At 41.7% G+C, this 14,125-nt stretch overlaps 2 protein-coding genes across 3 annotated transcripts in view; one reads left to right on the top strand and one right to left on the bottom strand.

Annotated features, from left to right (window-relative positions):
* The first annotated feature begins 1,165 nt into the window (after positions 1–1,165).
* SOD3 (superoxide dismutase 3) lies at positions 1,166–2,740 on the top strand. Its single transcript, XM_074950133.1, has 2 exons — positions 1,166–1,321; positions 1,796–2,740. Exon 2 carries the CDS (start codon positions 1,812–1,814, stop codon positions 2,547–2,549), a length of 738 nt encoding a protein of 245 aa, XP_074806234.1. The 5' UTR covers positions 1,166–1,321; positions 1,796–1,811; the 3' UTR covers positions 2,550–2,740.
* A 1,189-nt stretch (positions 2,741–3,929) lies between these two features.
* CCDC149 (coiled-coil domain containing 149) overlaps positions 3,930–14,125 on the bottom strand; it is a 63,548-nt gene continuing 53,352 nt past the window's right edge. For both annotated transcript variants that reach the window (XM_074951598.1, XM_074951599.1), the window contains 2 exons: positions 10,095–10,211; positions 3,930–7,970 (listed from right to left, as the gene is read on the bottom strand). In XM_074951598.1, the coding sequence (XP_074807699.1) occupies positions 7,258–7,970; positions 10,095–10,211 (830 nt within the window). In that variant the 3' untranslated portion in view covers positions 3,930–7,257. The remainder of the gene's footprint in view (positions 7,971–10,094; positions 10,212–14,125) is intronic.

Genomic DNA, 14,125 nt, shown 5'->3' with positions numbered 1-14,125 from the left:
TAATCCAAACCAGCTCTCCTGTACAGCACTTCAAAACGCTACCAGTAACGCAGCAGACCTGCCAACAGCGGCACATTTCTTAATTCAAAAGCCAGCTAAATGTGTGTGCATTACAGATTGATCTAGGCTCTTCAGTCAGCTTCTGGGCAACAATCGCACTCCGTGCCCACATCTGACACCCCACTGCTGCAGAAATACTTACCCAAAACACACACAGTGGAAAGAATTAACCACTTCCACAATAACCCACTGCAACAGAACAAACAGCCTGGCAAGAATGGGTTTGCAGGGAGGGGATCCTCTTTGATAATTTTTATAGAGACGCAAAGTTGTTCTTAAAAGGTCTTCATAAAGCTTTAGAGCAGGGGTTCTCAACTTTTCTTTCTGAGCCCCCCCCTCCCCCCCATGCTATAATAATTCCATGGCCCAACTGTGCCACAATAACTGTTTTTATGCATACTCAGTAGATTAAAAGCCAGGGCCGGCATCAGGGGGTAGCAAGCAGGGAAATTGCTCAGGGCCGCACACGACAGGAGGTCCCCATGAAGCTAAGTTGCTCAGGCTTCAGCTTTCAGCCCCAGGCAGTGGGGCTCGGGCTTCAGCTTTCTGCCCTGGGCCCCAGCAAGTCTAACACTGGCCCTGCTCTCTGGTTTGTTTTGGCAGACCCCCCGGCAACCTGCTCTCGCCCTCCCACCCCCAGCCCACCGGACCCCTGGTTGAGAACCGCTGCTTTAGAGCTCTTATTGTGCCTTTCAGATTCTGTAATCCCAGCAGCTCCGTATGTGTCCATGTAAATCAGGTCCTGATATTAAAGCAGCTGCTATCATTATTTCTAATGAAATTAACTGCAGCACCTAGCAAAATCTGTGAAACGATAGATTTAAGTGGAAGAACTGTCTAAACAAAGATGACTGTACCCTGATAAAATTCTCCTTCCCCCCGCCACCCATATGCCTTAAACACACACATGAAATCAAGAAAGGGAAGATGAATTTAAAAGCTTGGTAACCATTTTGGGGGGGGGGGGGGAAGAGGGGGAGTCAGGGAGGTCTCAGAGCCAGTTTGCTGTATGGACTCAGGAAAAGGAGACAAACTGTTTATCCTTTCTAAAAAGTTCCTAGTTAAACTTTTTCCTCCTCTCTTCCCAGAGTTCTATTGGCCACTCCCATGAGCTAGTGTTACCCAACTTTTACATAAACAGGCAGCTCTCATAAGCCTCAGCTGCAGAGAGGTCTGAAATTTGGGCTGATCACTGCTCCAAGTTCACAAAAGCAGAGACTGCAACCCACTGTGAAGAGCTTTTGGAAAAATCTTTGAAAAGGTAGGCAACATCAGGATTGTTTTTCATAATCAGTTGGCTGCAAACGTGTAGCCCACAATAAAGTCTCCTGGCAGATTTTCCTAGTGGGGTTTGATTTAGGGAAAAAATTCTTAATACTAATTCAAAAATTGAATAAAGTTTTAGATTTGATTTCTCAAGAAGGAAGATATTGCAGACCTGCTCTGCGCTCTAGATTGCTGATATTTTTACAGTCATAGTTGGTAGTTTATGTATGTTTAAAAACTGTATGTGAAGAGAGAGTTCTAGGTTAGTCAGGTGATTAATCATTGTAGAGAGATTTAGAAATAAGCAGAGTGTGTCGTGACCACACAGTTCAGCTGTTTTGCTTGGTAATATTAAAAGCTAACGATGTGCCTGTCCCTTTCGCCATAATGGGTTACTCTTCCTTCCACATAGAATAAAAAATCATGGCACTTTTTCCCTTGCCTCTTTGTAGCCTTTTGTATTTTGCAGGTTGGGAATTGCAAACATGTTTCTGTTCCTTTACCTGGCCATCAGCCTGGGCCTCTCTGCATCTGGTGTTGTGAGGGGAGAAGGTGAGGTTGATTCCAATGGAGACAGCCCACTTCAAGACATACAGAAAAAAGTGAATGACCTGTGGCAGAATTTACTCTACCCACAGTTCATCAATGAGGAGACTGACTGGGCAGGTTATGCCACCTGTGAAGTGAAGCCCAGCTCCAACCTAGATGCTGACAAGCCACAGGTGACAGGCCAAGTCTTGTTCAGACAGTCCTACCCAAATGGAAAACTAGAGGCTCTCTTTGACTTGAATGGGTTTCCGTCAGGCAGCAATCTGTCTGGCAGAGCTATTCACATCCATAAGCTCGGAGACCTCAGCAACAGCTGTGACTCTACTGGGGGGCACTATAACCCTTTCAACGTGAACCACCCTCGCCATCCAGGGGATTTTGGCAACTTCTACTCTAAAGAAGGCAAAATTAGAAAATACAAGCCAAATCTGCTCGCCACTCTGTTTGGCCCCTACTCCATCATGGGGAGATCCATTGTGATCCATGAACAGGAAGATGACATGGGCAAGGGTAACAATAAAGCCAGTTTGGAGAATGGGAATGCTGGCAGACGTCTAGCTTGCTGTGTCATTGGGATATGCAACAAGAACTTATGGGAGAAAAAGCTTCCTGACATTACAGACAGGAGGAAGAAGAGGATCACAAATGAGCACAAAACAACCAGGCCTAACTAAAGATCAACATACCATCCATTGCCTAGGCAGCACAGAATAGATATAGTCCATGTAGTTGATCAATGAGAGACATGCGAAAGGTTTCCTGTTTCCACTGGATCTCTGTCCTACTGCTCTCTGAGAAATGCATATTACTCTTTAGAGGTTTTTCCCTTCTGTAAGCAGATTAATAAAAAACAGCATCAACTCAACTTTGCAATGTAATTTTTTTTTTAAACTTTAAACTCCCATTTATTCAGCTCAAAAGTTTAGTGCAACATGGTAAGACTAGCAAAATATTTAGTTTATGAAATCTGGAAAGAGCTTGTCCATTCTAACGGATCTCTTGAGCGATCACAAGCTGAGGTACAAAGAAAAAGACAAATTAATGAAAAACTGCTTTTGGCTAAGATGCTCTGCAGTGTTTTTCTACATATCTGAAAAGTATAAAGATTTCTATAACTTCAACAGCTTTGTGTGGTAGCCTAGTAGAGCTAGATAATAGCCTTCTCCTCAGATTCAGGAAGAGTATAGACATTATTTCTATTTTTAACTTCTGATCCATTATACTATTCTACTTATATTTGCTGGTTTTATTCTCCAACATGTGTAATATTAACTGGTTTGAGTTATCCATTCGCCTGTACCCGAGTCACGTTGTTTACATTTGAAAGTAGACTTAAAAGAACTGTTCTGGCTTTTTTTTTTTAAATAAGTAGCTTGGAAATGTTTGGAGAGCTTACTACTAGATAACACAGCTGGTAAAATTGTGTAATGCTGTTAACACAATGTAGATACATTAATTTAAAAAATATATATAATATTTTGAAGGCAAGGGTACATAGTGTGATCTTCCATACCCACACAAATATAGCAAATTAGTCTGTTCAGATTGCAAGGAATAAGTGACAGTAGAAGAGACTTTCAATTTAGATTTTTTTTATACAAACTGAAGAAAGTTATTGAATAAAATCTTTACATTCCTTGTTTTATAAAAAGAAAGTATGACCACAATTTAATACATGACCCACTGATAAAACACTAAGGCATAATTAACGTCCCTCCCATATTAATAAGGGAGAAGATAAAAGACAAAACAAATCTGGAAATTTGTCTTTATTCCAGGAGCCAAAATATATATACTTATATATAGTTGTCATGTTACATGGTGACTGTAGATTGTAACAAAGGAAAGGCTTGCAAATAAATAAAAGCTATATCTTTCTTTAAATAAAACAGCAACTGGTAAAAAAAATCCCATTCTTTTAAAAATTAATCTCAGTTAAGATTCTAAAATACATTCTTGGGCTCACGTGGATTAAAGAAATTCTAATTTCTTTATTATACAAGTTGCCCTATGCATAAAAATAGTCTCACTTAGAAAGGAAGCAGTGCTTTAAAAGATGATTCTTAATCTGTCATTTTCACAAATTTACATTTTAAAGATTCAGTGAACACCTTTTCTGTAATAGGTTTAATTTAAAGGGTCTGGGTCTTTTTTTCCCCCTCTTTTCTCCCAGTTAAAACATGTGTTTGCTGCTGGGCTCCAGCACAAGTTCACTGTCTTTCAAAAGGGTATAGAATAAGGGAAGTCATCTGGTCTGATTATGAAACAGCATTCTTAAAAAATCAGTTTTTGAAATGTTGGATTTGAAGCTGCCACTCTGTCTCCCGCCCTCCCCCATCAGTGAGGGAGGGTGGTTTATGGTTGGGTGTGCCTGTCAGAGCATGGTTTAAAGTCCTACAGAGACAGCATGTAGGTCTCAACAGAGAAGGCCTGATTCTTCTCCTGGCTGGTGTAAATCAGAAGTAATTCCAGTAAAGACAACAGTTATGCCAGTGTAACAACAGCACCAGTAAAAGGAAAATAACCCCCTCTCCCCCGCAACATTCGGCGTCAACTGTAATTTTATTGCAGCAAACAAATCTTACTTTAAGAGTGATTTGGTGCTGTATTGAAGCTTCATGTCTCAGTCTGTAAAGGCTCAAGTCCCAAGGATGAAGGCTGAAAGCACAGCCGGGAGGATGCACAGTCCCCTGTGTGGAAAAGGGCACAAAATGCATTGCACCGGACTCCCTGTAGACAGGGAAATGATGTGGTACTGAAGTGAGGTCTGCAGGGAGCCTCCTAGCCAGAGTATGTGCCAGCAAGTGGTTGCAAGGGTACAGAAGAGGAATTTAGGTGGGGAGGAATGGGGAGAGATTAATCCATAGAAGGATCTAATTTACTGGAGGTTTTTCAAAGAGCAGCCTGCCAGCCATATCAGAACAGAAACAACAGTTTTGTGTGTTAAAGATACCTGTCAGCCTGAGTCTGCTCTGACTTGCGCCACGTTTACACCATTACCATAATGATTTCAGTGGGATTACTCCCATTTTAATGACTGATCCAAAGCCTACAGTAGTCAAGGGAAAGACTCCCATTGACTTCAATGAGCTTTGCCTCAGGCCTCTACGCCAACCTACGGGAGAGGAGAATCAAGCATGCACATACCTTCAACATTTCAGAGTTAAGCTGTATAAACAAACACTGACATTTAGGGATTAAAAAAAGAAAAATCAAAGCCAGCCTCAATTCTGGCTGAATTTTTATTCAAAACTTCTCTAGCATTTAGCTTCAGAACGCCTCAGGCTGTGATGAAAGGTAGAGAGGAATACACTCCTTGGAACAAACATTACAGGGAGGGTTATATTTTAAACATTACAAAACCCTGTAAAAATCTCTTCAATTATTTCAGTGCATGTCTATTTTTCTTCATGCTTGCCAGTGGTGTCATATAAATAACTGAGTCAATAATGTAATCAGTTATTTTACCTTTAATAGCAACAGCCCCTCTTGGTCTATGGGTTTTGAGGAACATAAATATAACTGGGGCCAGGGAAGAAAGCTTAAACTTTTCAGTGTAGCATGCTCCCAAGGCATCTGAATTTGGAACAAACTGGTTCAAAGGGGGCTGCTGATACCAGTGTGATGCAATGCCACAGTCCTTTAAGTAGAAAGGAAGCATTTTAGAGGAGTTATACAAGTATTCCTTTATTGCCTGCACACAGCAAGAAAAGAGCAGACAGACATCAGAGAAAGGGTTACATGCATGCCCCTCTTATGTGACCTGGCTCTTGTTTTTGTGCCTTCCCCTTTTTCAGCCTCCCATCATTCATTATATTCAGATGTAACCATTACATATATTCTTTCTTCTGCCAAGCCCAAACTGTTCATGGAATCAAAACACCTTTGATTATGGCAGCACCTGCTAGTTCAGTATCCATATAGAGACGAGTTTGTCAGTGCTGCTAATACAAACCTTGTTTTTCAGTAGCTGACAAGTGGGCTGTAAAAATCTGCAGCTGGCACATATTTGTCAAACAAAGGCTCAATCTGGTAGGGATTCTCCTTTTTATTAGTAGTAGTTTATTAAATTTGGTTTAATTCTCTCTGATTGGTTTCAAGTTCTAGGAGTGAGAAATGAACGTTTACAGACAATTAGGTCCCAAGCCAGCAGAAAAATTGCCTCCACGGCTGCTGGCCCATAGGAGCTCCACAGCTGCAGAGACTGTTCCCTATTCTAGAAAGAGGAGCAGAAGTGCCTCCCCAGCTCTAACAGCTGTGAACTCCAACATTAAGTATTCCCTTGCTGCTGCCTTCCTGGGAGCAGCGTGGCACAACTCCATCACTCGAGAGATGGGGACTTTCTCTGCACGCCCCCGAGAAGATTTTTCTTGCAGACTACGTGTCAGGTTAGGAAGAATTTTAAAGGGGCAACTGGGGCCCAAAGAATAACCCCACCACTATCCAAAAGACTGGTGAGCTGGGGGAGGAAAGGAAGAGTTTCCACATGCACGTTTTTGTTTTATACCTAATAAAAGTGGAGATAGGCTTAGATCCACTCAATCTCCCACCAGGGGCCACACAGGTGACTCCAGGCCAAGGTGGAGGAACATAGTCCCATGAATTGGCACTAGCAGCACACAATAGGAAGCTGGCCTACACACAGACACAGACACAGACACACACACGTTCTCTTCCCCTAGGCAGCTCTGCTATGTCCCCTAGGATGATTTTTTACTTCCCTGGGGAACTTTCCCTCTACTAGAGCAGCTTTAAGAGCTTCAGTTGGAATGGGGCCTTAATACTTTGAGACATAAGTCCCCCCCCGTTTTCTTGGGGCAAGGAAGGAAAACTTCAGAGGAATGTAGAGGAGATATGGAGGTTTAAGAGATGGAAACTTCATGCGCAGGGGCTACTTTTCAAAACCATTTTGCTTTTCAGTAGGGACCAAATGCAGCTATTCTAAATATGCATTCTCAGCAAATATACACAGAGAGAATGCAAGTTTAGAAAAATAAACAAAAGCCTGTTACCTTTAGATCCTTTTTAGTTTATCATTTCAAGTTTTTCCATCTGCTGAAAATAGCCATTTGAAACCCTTAAAATACATACCAGTAGGCATTGTGCATTGGACAAGAACATATATGCTATGAACACCCAGCTAGGACTTGACATGATAAAGGATAATGGTGAGTCTCCTGGCCCCATTTTTCTCAATTATGTCAGTCTCTCTCGAAACTTCAATCACTGTAAACACCAGAGCCATCATTAACCCTGCCCCTCATCATTTTCAAGTTCTATCCATTTTATATATTTACATTATTTTGGTTAAGCAGTCAATGTTAATAGAAAAACATCTTTTTAATGGACAAATGCTGACAGACCAATGTAAAAAAACCAATTCTATGGCAGATTAATTCGGTGACTATCCGTATTCACAGCAGCACAGCTTCCACTGCAAGAGGATGACAGGGAGAAGCTTGAGATCTTGGATTTCATACCACAAGCCATGCTGTTATCCAAATATTCAGAGCATTCAGCAGGATCAGATGATTTGTCACACTCAGATTCAGGGGGATTACTGGAGATGTTGTTTAAGTCAGATGTTGAAACAGTTAGTTCTCCACATCCTTCTGTGTCTTTAGTGTCCAGTGTGTTGCCATTTCCACCCTCTCTCTTATTTACATTTTCATAGTCATTCTCTGAGGTTTCCTCATGGTCTTTCAGGACCCAATTTTCAGCTGCATGCTCATTCTTGGAGTTTGATGTCTCCGCAGGGTCAAATAGGTCAGGGCTGGACAAGAGGCACTCTTCCTTGGATGAGCTGCTAAGGTCTGATTGGTCCATTGTACTCTGGCCCTCCAGTAGACTCTCTCTTCCGCTCCCTTCCAGTTCTGCAGCTGCCTGTTCTTCTGTCAATTTAATTATTTCACTTCCAAGACTGTTTATTTCTTCCTCCTCAGAAGGAAACTGGGCTAATGAGGGATGAAAAGGCTTATTTTGGTTACTGTTATTTATGTTTGCTTGGGAATTGTTGTAGACCTTAGCAGCTTCCTCTGGAACTGTCAACTCTGTTGAAACGGCATAAATTTCATCTGGTTTTCCCTTCTGTTTTGCTAAGAGAGAAACGGGACAGTGTCACACTAGTGTACGTTATATGAATTTATATGCATGGGGCATTGACCAAGAAAGCCATGCAGAAGATGATCTAGCTAGTGAAATACCAGTGGCCCACCATTTTGGTAAAAGATTGATCAGAGCACAACTTAACTATAGTATGTTGAATTCTACCCTGGCTCTTTACCCCATTCTGGACTCACTTCAAAGGACAGAACCAATCAGAACATTGGGAAGTTCATCCGATGAAGTGAGCTGTAGCTCACGAAAGCTTATGCTCAAATAAATTGGTTAGTCTCTAAGGTGCCACAAGTACTCCTTTTCTTTTTGCGAATACAGACTAACACGGCTGTTACTCTGAAACCCATCCAATAATGAAGTTATATAATTAACCCTTCAACATTTCATCTGAATAACATGCTTTGATAGCAGCATAAGATAAGGCAGGGACAGAAAAAAACCCAGCTTTTTTCCTTTTCTCTCTCCATATATTAAACATTTTAAGTGTATCATTACAACAAAATCCAAGCACTGGATATAACTATACAAAAAACAATTCAGAAAGAAGGGATTATGCAATTAAAGACAGCATCATAGTGCATCTGCACAAGGGGGCCAAACTAGGTTGTACCACATAGGCCTCTGTTACTTGAGCTAGCAGAGTAACTGACAGCAGTAGTAGATTGCCATCCTCACTGTGGACTACTAGAGCGGGATGTGTTTTGCAAGTGTTTGCCCACAGCAGAGGAGTGGTAATCTTTGTTCTCAGAAACAGCTCAACTGTTTTGGCTTAAATTTAAAAAACAAAACCAAAAAAAAAAACCACAAAACAAAAAAACAATTCAGGCTGAGACAGTCACCCAGCATGGAAAATTTCAACTCAAATGGCTGGAGTTCAGCAAAATTACATGCAAGTGAATGCAGGGTCTTATAATGGGAAGTGTTGCGCAACCTTAATAGTAGGTAGTGCTACCAGCCCGGTACACAATGACAAATAAGGCAAAATCAATCTAACGATATCAACTAAACACTTTCAGTGAGTGAAGATTTAATTAGAACCCAATGATTATTTAAAATGAAAATTAATATTTGTAAGTTATTCAATGAAGGAGTGGTTAAATAGGTTTTCTATTTTTAGCACAGAAAAAATTAGCTGATCAAGACTAAAAGTGATCAATCCACTGCATGCATCCGATGAAGTGGGCTGTAGCTCATGAAAGCTTATGCTCAAATAAATCTGTTAGTCTCTAAGGTGCCACAAGTACTCCTGTTCTTTTTGCGGATACAGACTAACACGGCTGCTACTCTGAAACCTGTCAATCATCTGATAACATGGATAATAAAGTCAAAATGAAGCCATGATCTATTTAATTTGAGGAATTAATATCAAAGCATTTACAATGCTTCATGGTTGACTGAATAAGATCTGGGCATGTCAAAAATTTTATAGCCATTAAATAGCTTATCCAAATGTTGATAGGCAAGTCTCAAAATCTATTCCCTGTCCACCAAGAAAAACTAAAGAAAAGTAGTGTTTTTATTAAAATATTAACCTGCTGTTTAGTATCAAATAGAGCTGAGCTGGACTTTTAAGGGAAGACCTTAGCGCTTGTGTTTGGGAAAGGATTTTAACAAAATGCATGCATGACTATAAAAGAAGAATCAATTGCTCAACAGCAGGGGTTTATTTCAATTTGCCAGGCACAATCAGGAAGCCTTTCATCTGCAGATCAGGTCTAATGCAGGAAAGTGCTAAGCTAGTTCCATACTCTGCTTTCCTATCATGCACTGTAAAGGGGGGGAGGAGAGGAGAACAGGAGGGAACCAGCTTTACACAGGTACAATGTGTTGCTTTCCTATGGCATACAGCTATGTTGCAAAATTCCTTTGAGCTGCTAAAACCTGACCTCTAGCATGGTCCAAGTCACTATACAGTCATTTATCAGTTCCTCCAGGCCTGTTCAAACTGGGATGATCCCTCACTTTGGTTGTGATTGATTTAGTTAATCTCTGTGATCACTGAATCTTTACCTTCTGCTATACTGGCATGAAACCTTGGCTTTTACTGTTACTGTATTTGATAAGATGTGTAGTGTCGACCCATCTCTGTCCTAGATGCTCACCTTCATGCCTTTGTGCTTGATTCTGTTGTGGCTTGTCAGCAAATGTTAGCAATGGCGATCTTGACCTCTGTAGAACAGGCAGGGTTGGGTCACTGAATGTTATGGTATCTTTTCCACCTGAAATGAAGAAAGCATTGGAAAGATTCAGTAACAGATTATAATGAATGATCACCAAAGAGTTTGGTTTTGTTTAAAAACATCTTGCAGTTTAATTAGTTTTTTCTGCCATTACAAAAAAAAAGTAGAGTGATATGTAAAGTAGCTTAAAATGATTTTTTCTGCAGAACAAAGTACCAATGTACCGCAGCTGAAGTGCACTAGCCAAATACAAAAAGCACACACTAATTTCTACCAACACTACTGGTTAAAGGGCAGTTCTCGAATTTGCTGAAAGACGACCAGCTGCTGCTGTATTCTGCTGTAATCAGATCATATTAGAAGTGATGCAGAAAGTATTATTTTTAGATTAAAGCGTTACACTAATGCGGAGATCATTTACATCTAGACTCTAGGAGCACACCACGCCAAACATTTCACTCTGTCCTTTCACCCTCTACATCCTGCTTTCATTGCTGTACCCTCAATATTACAAATGCAATTTTGTACCCCATTTTTAATATAAATTGCATCCCCCAAAGGCTTATAGTATTAGTATGAATTATGAGATAAGCAGTAAACACAAACTAATATTGCAAGAAAAAGGAGGGCTTGGGGATTTTAATCCATAGACCCAAATCCATTTTTAAGGGGTCTGCTTCCATGTCAGACCGGAAGGGGGATTCCACTGTGGATATAATTTTGCAAGTTTCTGTGAGGCCTATAGAACACTGCCAGCTAATAGAGAAGGTCTGGACAGATGTTCTGCTCAGACTATTGCTCTGCTTATCTTCATTAAACAAATAAGATGACACATTTGTATTACCATTACTCTGTTCCTCCAAATTTGTTTGGGCATACTCTGCATGTTATCTTACATAAGTGTCAAAAGCTATGATTTTAAAGAGGGACCAGTGATTTTGGGGTCCTCAATTTTTGGGTGTCCAGTCTGTAAACACCTTAAGGAGCCTGCTGTTCCGGAAGTTCTGAAAACCCTCCCTTTACCTCAGGTCCCTTACTTCAGATGTCAAGTTGGGCTCCCAAAATCTCTAGTCATTTTTGAAAAACCTGGCTGTAACCGTGCTTCCACATGTCTGTTCAGTGTCTAACACAACAGAGAGCTGACCTTGCTGGGATCTACATGTTACAGTAATACAAATAAAATAACGCTGGAAAAGTTTTGACTGGATCAAGATCAGAATTCCAACTTAAACATAATTTGCATTTGAACTCTGCATCCTCTACAGCAAATAATAAAATTATGGAGTTAGACAGCCGAGTGAGAGAAACTATGATATAAGGGAAAAGGGACAAGTTTTCAGCTGAAAATTGAAGGTGGGCAGCTGATGAGGCAGAACAAACCTGAGGGCTGTTCCAAATGGCACAAGCTGAAGTGGGAAAGGCTTTTCTCTATGACAGTGGTAAGACTGCATGGAGAGATGGGTAGGGCTAGATGAACAGAGGTGGTTGGAAGGGGGGTAGTGACATGAAAGGTTTATGACACAGGACGGAGCAAGTCTGTGGAGATATTTAAAAAAAAACAGAACTGGCTCTTCCCAGACAGAATGGGAGCCAGCGGAGTTGTTTATTCTGAGCACCTTGCACAGCCTGTCAGATTCAGGAAAGTAAAGCTTGAGCTGGGACACTTGTGGCTTCCAGTACAAACACCAAACTAGTCTGACTTCCAACCAGCTGTTACCCAGTAAACACATTCACTTCTATAACTTTCACCATCCCCTTTGAAGCCAACTGGTTCCACAAAATAATCAGATCATCATCATCTAGCCATCTAAGCAATACTGTTTCACCTGCCTAAAGAGACTTATTCATACATAAGGCTACCTTTTAGTCACGGGTATTTTTAGTAAAAGTCACGGACGGGTCATGGGCCGTAAACAAAAATTCACAGGCCCGTGATCTATCCATGACTTTTACTAAAAATACCTGCCCTAAGTAAAACTTGGGTGGGGTTGCTGGGGGGGTGGGGGGAAGGGGAGGGATGCTTAGGGGGTGCCACGGATGCTGGGGGAGGTGACCTGGATCCCCCACTTGTACTTGGGAAGGTGGGGTTGGTGGCTTCCTACCCAGCTCTGTCCCCCTGCAGCTCCTAGGCAGCGGAGACAGGGGCCAGGGCAGGAGCTCCTCTGCTGCTCCCGCCACAAGCACCGGCTGCTGCAGCTCCCATTGGCCGGAAACCACAGCCAATGGGAGCTGCAGGGGCATGGCCTGCAGGCACCAGCAGTGTGCAGCATGCAGACCCCTCACCCCTCTACCAACTAGGACCTGCAGGGGGGGCCCCCCCACAACAGGTAATCCCCCCCCCGCACCCTCCAAACCCCTGCCCCTAGCCATGAGCCCCCTCCCTCCTATCCTAACTGCTGCTGCTGGCCCAGGGCTGCCCAGCTGCTGCGGGAGTCACGGAGGTCACAGAAGTCAAGGAATCCGTGACAGACTCTCAAGCCTTATTCATACATCAGAACAGTGATTCACGTCCTTGTAAGTGGGAGGTTTGACTACTGCTGCACCATATTCTGTGAAGCATGGTACGAGTGGGGCTATCAAATGTAATTTTGATTGAGTGCTTGGAGCTAGCTCACTTCTGTACATTATTCTTCTCCACCTATAGCTGCTGGAAGGCACATCCTCAATTTAGGGAGCTTTCAGGGGGGATTTCTGGTTAAAAATGTACAGGGCTGAAAATAAGCAGGTAAACGAGAGAGCTATTCATGGAAAGGTAAGTTTGTTTTCTCCTTTCTTTAGAGGAATATGCGGAGTCTTGTAAATTCCGTCAAGTTTTCACCTCTCTTTAAATATCCGCTCATAGAAGGTAAAACATAACTGCCTCAGAGCTAAATACATCACTCCCTCTGGAGATAGGCCAGTTGAGGAGCTGCATGTTTTAAGTGGGTGGTTGCTGAGTAACAAAAGCCATCTGCAGCATTTCCTGTGATCATACAAAGAAAAGCAAGAGAACTGTTCTTGGACTCAACCTAATCCTTTTGCGCTGGGAATTGGTTTTTGAGAGCAGAATAGCTTATAAACCAATTGCTGATGTAAAGTGACCAATTACACCAAAGTCTAAGAAGCGGGGTGACACTCACTGTACATACACATTTCTAATGCATCAATCACCTATTGATGATATTGATGATGCATCGATGTTCTGCTGGTATCTAGGCAACCAATAAAAGACTGAAATGTTATCAGGATACTGAAACCCCACTGTTGCTCCACCCTCAGCAGCGACAAGCTTATGTAAACGAGATCAGAGCAAATCCATGCCCAAGACCTCTCCCAACACAACCATGCTCTCTCATGACAGGTTGAGTTTCACTGAACAATGAAACCATCAGCCAATAAGGGAGAATCCTAAATGTGAAAGAAATTTTGCAGGATAGAGACCTGCTCTATGGAACTCACCCCTGACAAAAGATGACAACTGCGGACCTTTCACCGCTTTCAAACACAAAATTCATTTATTTGATTTCGCTTACCCAGTTGTTTCCCCCCTACATGCATGCCAACAAACAAAAACCAACTAACTAAAGAACCTATAAACTATCAAACCATTTCTTCTACAGGCTGGCAAAGAGAGTGAATGTTAAGGCTATTTCTATTTGTAAATAGGTGGCATGGTGCTGGGCTAAGTAAATAGATAGTCTATTGATGGCAATGTTTAGGTAGCAATACTTATTCTGCTTTTAGGAACCTGAAATTTATTAAACTAGACTGACGTGTCTGTTTCACAAGTATGATTGAAAGTAAGCTCTCACTGGCAAGTCTTTCCAATGACAAAAAGTTCAACTCACTGTAAATCAAGTGATGTTTTCGTCTGAAAATCTTTCTTCTAGCATCAATCAGAGCAGGTGCTCTCACCCTTCACTCAAGCCAACATTCTTATGATAGTTCTCACAGTATTGACATGAGATGGTATT

This window comes from Natator depressus, chromosome 4 (assembly GCF_965152275.1).
Source record: "Natator depressus isolate rNatDep1 chromosome 4, rNatDep2.hap1, whole genome shotgun sequence".
Taxonomy (NCBI): Eukaryota; Metazoa; Chordata; order Testudines; family Cheloniidae; genus Natator; species Natator depressus.
The sequence above is the reverse complement of the archived record's forward strand: the minus strand, read 5'-3'. Positions and strand labels throughout refer to the sequence as shown.